This window comes from Lycium ferocissimum, unplaced genomic scaffold, assembly GCF_029784015.1.
Source record: "Lycium ferocissimum isolate CSIRO_LF1 unplaced genomic scaffold, AGI_CSIRO_Lferr_CH_V1 ctg7058, whole genome shotgun sequence".
Classification (NCBI taxonomy): Eukaryota; Viridiplantae; Streptophyta; class Magnoliopsida; order Solanales; family Solanaceae; genus Lycium; species Lycium ferocissimum.
In genome coordinates this window covers 174-6,520 of record NW_026726616.1, presented here as the reverse complement: position 1 = coordinate 6,520, position 6,347 = coordinate 174, and the positions used below count along the sequence as shown (strand labels likewise).

The 6,347-nt window shown below is 42.4% G+C and overlaps 1 protein-coding gene across 1 annotated transcript; it reads right to left on the bottom strand.

The window, feature by feature from the left end:
• Positions 1-1,977: 1,977 nt before the first annotated feature.
• Positions 1,978-5,797, bottom strand: LOC132045562 (uncharacterized). Its single transcript, XM_059436156.1, has 4 exons — positions 5,553-5,797; positions 5,285-5,456; positions 3,108-3,571; positions 1,978-2,050 (listed from the first exon to the last, which is right to left on the bottom strand). The coding sequence occupies exons 1-4, from the start codon at positions 5,795-5,797 to the stop codon at positions 1,978-1,980; spliced, it is 954 nt and encodes a 317-aa protein (XP_059292139.1).
• Positions 5,798-6,347: the final 550 nt, after the last annotated feature.

Here is a 6,347-nt window from a genome sequence, read left to right as displayed (position 1 = left end):
TATGGATACTCCCTGTCCTGAATAATGAATAACCTGTTTACTGTCTGTGACCTTAGGTCCATCAATAATAATATGCATGCAAAATCTGTGGCATGATGCCTAAGTATACGTATACATAATGCGTGACCTTAGGTCCATATCTATGGGCACGATGCCCTAATATAGGTATTCAATAACAAGCACTGAGACTGAGATATAACTGATAACATGATGCGATTCTTCGATTATGAAGATAGAGGCGGTAATCGTTCATAATAATTCTAAGTATTCATACTGAGACTCATGAGATACAATTCACAAGTCTATATTGATTACGTACTGAGTTCATGATATTCAAATTGATCACCATGAACGAATTCTGAAATTATAAGCCTAGAAGATAACAGTTCTACAACTATTCAAGAAGCTAGGGCTAAATCGTATTCTGAGTCAATTTACTGATAAGTATGAAGAATGAGGCGTAGGGAGAATCATGAACATTCCCTAACGTAGATAGTTAGCCTCACATACCTGTTTGTGCTCCAAGTCTTGTAACTACCGGTCTTGGAAGAAGAATCCCAAAGTCTAGTCTTGAATTTCCTTTAATTGGGTTTTCATGAAAACCCTAAGTTAAGAATGATGAATCCTTGTTTAGGAATCATGGACACATGTTAGAAATCACTCGGAATGGTTGGAATAGGCTTACCTTAATGTTCTTGGTGATGGAGAATGAGAGTTGTACGTTCTAGGGCTTGGAAACCGGCAAAAAGTGAATTTAGAACTGAACGTGGCGTATTTATACTTAACCGCGTCGGGAAATTATACGGTCAACTTATACGGTCCATATAAAGTTTTACGGTCCGTATAACTTGGCCGTAATTGACAATAATTAAATCCCAGAAACTGGAATTTTCCAAATGATTTTCACGGACTGAAATATGGTCCGTATAATATTATACGGTCCGTATAACATTATACGGTCCTCATCGAAGTTTTCCACAACCTTGAAAAAAACTTAAAATCTCCACCTATGTTACACGGACTGGTTATACAGTCCGTATAATAATATATGGTCCGTATAACTGGTTGTATAAATGGGATTTTTGCTGAACTGAGACGAATTTATTTCCCACACTTCTCATTTGGTCTTCTAAGTCTCAAATCATGAACGTAACCTAGTGTAAAGGTACGAGGTATTACAATATCTCCCCCTTGGGATCATTCGTCCTCGAATGATGGATTCTGGCAAAGAGTGACTGCTAAGACATATGTACACTAACTGACATATGCACATGAATGCTGAACTAAAAGGGCCGAACTGAATTATCTGCTGAACTGAATAACTATTGAACTGGCTGAATACTGGGAACTAGGGAAACCATGAAAGGAAATCTGAATGAGAAGATAAATTACCTTCAACGCTTTCTGTTGACTCTTCAAAGAGATGGGGATATCTGGACTTCATGTCATCTTCTGCTTCCCACTTAGCTTCTTTAACTTCCTGACTTCTCCATAAAACCTTTATTGAGGCAACTTCTTTCGTTCTCAACTTGCGAACCTAACGATCAAGTATTTTCACTGGGACTTCTTCGTAAGTCAAACTATCATTAACTGTTATGCTATCAGTCGGGACAACCAATGAGGGGTCTCCCACATACTTTCTCAACATGGACACATGAAATACTGGGTGCACAGCAACCCATTCTTGTGGTAACTCATGCTCATAGGCCACTTGACCAACCTTTCACAGAATTCTGTGTGGTCCAATATAGCGGGGACTAAGTTTCCCCTTCTTACCAAATCTCATGACACCCTTCATAGGCGAGACTTTAAGAAATACCCAGTCATTAACTTCAAACTCTGAATCTTTCCTTACCACATCTGTGTAAGACTTCTGGAGACTCTGAGTCATTTTAAATGCTCTTGAATTAACTTGATCTTTTCCATATCCTGATAGACCAAATCTGGTCCTAACAACTCTACTTCACCAACTTCGAATCAACCAATCGGTGATCTACACCTCTGCCCATAAAGTGCTTCAAACAGTGCCATCCTAATACTAGCATGGTAGCTGTTATTATAAGCAAATTCAATAAGAGGTAAGTGATCATCCCAATTACCTTTGAAATCAAGGCCACATGCCCTCAACATATTCTCAAGGGTCTAAATGGTGCGCTCCGCCAGGCCATCTGTCTGAGGGTGAAAAGTCACTGAGATTAACCTTTGTACCAAATCCTTTCTAAAAGGATTTCTAAAATTTTGCTGTGAACTAAGCGCCACCATCTGAAATAATGAACACTGGGGTCCCATAAAGTCTAAAAATTTCATGAAGATATAACTTGGCGTAGTCCTCCGCTGCATCTGTTGTCTTAACTGGCAAGAAGTGCGCTGACTTCGTAAGTCTATCCACAATCACCCAAATTGAATCGTGCCTCCTAACTAAACGAGGTAGACTTGTTATAAACTCCATATTTATTATCTCCCACTTCCAAACGGGAATATCAGTATTCTGAGCCAAGACACCAGGCCTCTGATGTTCGGCTTTCACTTGCTGACAATTTGGACACTTAGCCATAAAATCTACTACATTCTTTTTCATATCGTTCCACCAGTAAATCTCCTTAAGATCATGATACATTTTCGTGGAACCTGGGTGGATAGAATATCTAGAATGGTGAGCTTCTAACATAATTCGCTCTCTGAGCCTATCTACGTCTGGAACACATAATCTGCCTTGATATCTCAAGGTACTATCATCTCCCCCTTATTCAAAGGCCGTCATCTTATGCTTGTGAATCCCATCTTTCAGCTGCAACAAGTAGGGATCCCTATACTGTTTCTCTTTAACTTCAACAACTAAGGAGGAAAGGGCTTTGTTCTAAACAACCACTCCGCCATCCTCGGAGTCCAAAAGTCGAACTCCTAGACTAGCCAAACGGTGGACTTCCTTGGTTATAACTCTCTTCTCTACATCAACATGAGCTAAACTTCCCATGGAACGCCGACTAAGAACATCGGCTACAACATTTGCCTTCCCTGGATGATACAGAATGTCCACATCATAGTCTTTAAGCAATTCGAGCCATCTTCTCTGCCTAAGATTCAACTCTCTTTGCTTGAAAATATACTGCAGGCTTTTATGATCGGTGAAAATGTCTACATGCACTCCATACAAGTAGTGACGCCATATCTCAAGTGCAAAAACCACAGCTGCCAATTCTAGATCATGAGTCGGATAATTCTTCTCATACGCCTCAAGCTGTCCAGATGCATAAGCCACAACTTTACTATGCTGCATTAAAACACAGCCAAAAACAACTCCTGAAGCATCACAATAAACTATGAACCCTTCGGTTCCTTCTGGCAACGTCAATACTAGAGCAGAAGTCAATCTCTTCTTCAACTCCTCGAAACTCTGTTCACATGCATCTGACCATTGGAATTTGGCCTTCTTCTGAGTCAACCTAGTCAACGGAGCTGAGATAGAGGAAAATCCCTCAACAAAACGCCTGTAACAACTTGCCAGACCCAAGAAACTTCTGATGTCTGATGCTGAAGTGGGTCTAGGCCAGTTCTTAACGGCGTTAATTTTCTAAAAGTCCAGTTTAACACCTTCACCTGAAATCACATGGCCTAAGAATGCCACTGTCTTTAGCCAAAACTCGCACTTTGAGAATTTTGCGTAAAGCTCGCAATTCTTGAGTGTCTGCAATACTATTCTGAGATGCTCTACATGGTTAGCCTCACTACGAGAATGAACCAATATGTCATCAATAAACACAATGATGAATAAGTCGAGATAAGGCTTGAAGACTCTGTTCGTAAGATCCATGAAAGTGGTACGCATTCGTCAACCCACACGACATGACAAGAAATTCAAAATGACCATAACAAGTCCTGAAAGCGATTTTTGGAATATCAACTTCCTTAACCTTCAACTGATGGTAGCCTGATCTAAGGTCAATCTTGGAATAACACTGAGCACCCTAAAGTTGATCAAATAAGTCGTCTATTCTGGGAAGAGGATACTTATTCTTAATGGTGACTTTGCTCAACTAACAATAGTCTATGCACATACATAAGGGCCCATCTTTCTTTCGGACAAACAAGACCGGTGCGCCCCAAGGTGAGACACTTGGCCTTATGAATCCCTTATCAAGAAGATCCTTCAACTGGACCTTTAACTCTTTTAACTCCGCTGGGGCCATTCTATACGACGGAATAGATATCGGCTTAGTGTCGGGAAGCAGGTCAATCCCAAAGTCAATTTTTCTATCGGGAGGGACTCTGGTAGATCATTTGGAAAGACCTCTGGAAACTCCCTGACAACTGGTACTGACTGGAGAGTCGGAGTCTGGGCATTTGTATCCCTGACTCGGACTATGTGATAAATATACCCTTTAGAAGTTATCTTTTTGGCTCTAAGATAGGAAATAAATCTACCCCTGGGTGTTACTGAATCACCACTCCACTCTAAGACTAGCTCATTAGGAAACCTGAACTAAACTGTTTTAGCTCTACAATCTACTGTGGCATAACCGGAGGCTAAGCAATCCATGCCCATGATTACATCAAAGTCTACCATTTCTAGTTTTAGATCTGCTGTGGTAAGACGATTATAAACTCTGACTGGACAGTCCTTATAAATGCATCTGGCTAAAACTAATTCTCCAACTGGAGTAGACATTTCATACGGTTCATGCAACTTTTCGGGTTTTACCCCAAGCTTTTTAGAGATGAAAGGGGTTACGAAAGAAAGAGTAGAGCCTGGGTCTACAAGAGCAAAAACACTGTATTGAAGACTGATAGAATACCTGTGACTACGTTTGCACGAGCCTCCGTTCTTGACGACCGACTAAAGCATACATGTGGCCTGTGTTACCAGACTTAGCCGCACCACGCCCTGACTAGGCCTGAGAGGCACGAGGGGCCGCTGAACTAGTGGACTGTGCTACGCTGCCCTACTTTGCTGATGGGCAGTCTCTCCAGAAATGCCCTGGCTTCCCATATCCGAAGCAACCCTATGTACCTGAATGACACACTCCCGAATTTCTTTTGTTGCACTTACTACAGACGGGGTGCTGAAAACCCTTATTACCACGCTGGACTGGGATTGGGAGCCTGCTGCTCTGAAATTCCTGTTATTATGATCATTCTTGAATTTTGGGACTGAGGCACTGGCTTCAGATGGAGTAGGTCCTGCTGATTTACCTTTTTGAAATGGTTTGCCACCACTTCCCTAACTGAAATGGCCTGCGGACTTGGCCTTTTTTGCAAACTCTCTGTCTTGTTCTTTCTGTCTCACCTCTGCTGCTTTCATATCATCTTCGTTCTCTTTCACAAAAGTCAACATCTTAGTGATGGTCATGTCTTTGTTCTGAGCCGCTATCTTTGCAGGACCGTAAAGCTCTGGACTGAGTCCCAACACAAAGTGGCAGACTCGAGCTCTTATGTCTTTGACCATGTGAGGAGCATACCTTGCCAGTGATGAGAACTTAACATAAAATTCCATCACACTCATGCCATCTTGTCTCAAGCGCTCAAATTCATAGGCTTTGGCCTGTCTAGCTTACTCTGGCAGAAAATTGTCAATGAAGGCGGACTCGAACTCCTCCCAAGTAACATGAGAAGCATCCTCACCGCAGGACATCTCCCATAATTCATACCATAAGTGAGCCATACCCTTGAGTTGGAAGGTACAAAACTCCACTGCTTCCCTGACTGTAGCTTGTATGACCCTGAAAATCTTCTGTAACTCATCGATAAAATTTTGAGGGTCCGCATACGGGTCATTCTCCGTGAACTCCTTGGGCTTCATGCGCGAGCTGGACCCTGATGTCCCCTGACGCTGGGCTTGAGCAGCTACCAACTAAGTGAGCAGCTGAATAGCTCCGCCAACATCAGTCTCAGAAGAGCGGGGAGTCTGAGCTGGCGCCTAAGGAGGTGCAATTCGGGGCATAGCTCTTGGAGGGTTCCCCTGAGCTGGGAGGTCTGAATCCTGAGCCCTTGTGCGCATCCCTCGAGCTTGTGAATCTGTAGTTTGATCGGTTTCAGTGAAAGCCTCCTGACTAGTAGCTGCAGCCTTTTTGGTGTACTTTCTCTTTGTCGGCATTTTTCTGAAATATGAAATTTCATAAGGTTAGAAGACTTTCCTGAGGTACTGTTCTAACTGCATGATCTAGAGTATAAAAGAAGTGAAATAATCCTGCATGTCTTGGTGGCCAACTATTTACATTTGTGGCACGCACACACACATAAACGAGACCCCACTAGACATGGCTTTATAGACTCCCTAAGACTCTTGAACCACGGCTTTGATACCAAGCTTTGTCATGCCCAGAACCATGGCCTGAGCGTAACACGGTACG

Coding starts and splice junctions, on each gene's coding strand:
- LOC132045562 (XM_059436156.1), bottom strand. CDS start 5,797: ATGAAGCCCAAGGAGTTCACGGAGAATGACCCGTATGCGGACCCTCAA. Junction 5,457..5,552: donor ATTGACAATTTTCTGCCAGA/GTAAGCTAGACA, acceptor ATCACTGGCAAG/GTATGCTCCTCACATGGTCA. Junction 2,051..3,107: donor ACCGATCATAAAAGCCTGCA/GTATATTTTCAA, acceptor TTATAATAACAG/CTACCATGCTAGTATTAGGA.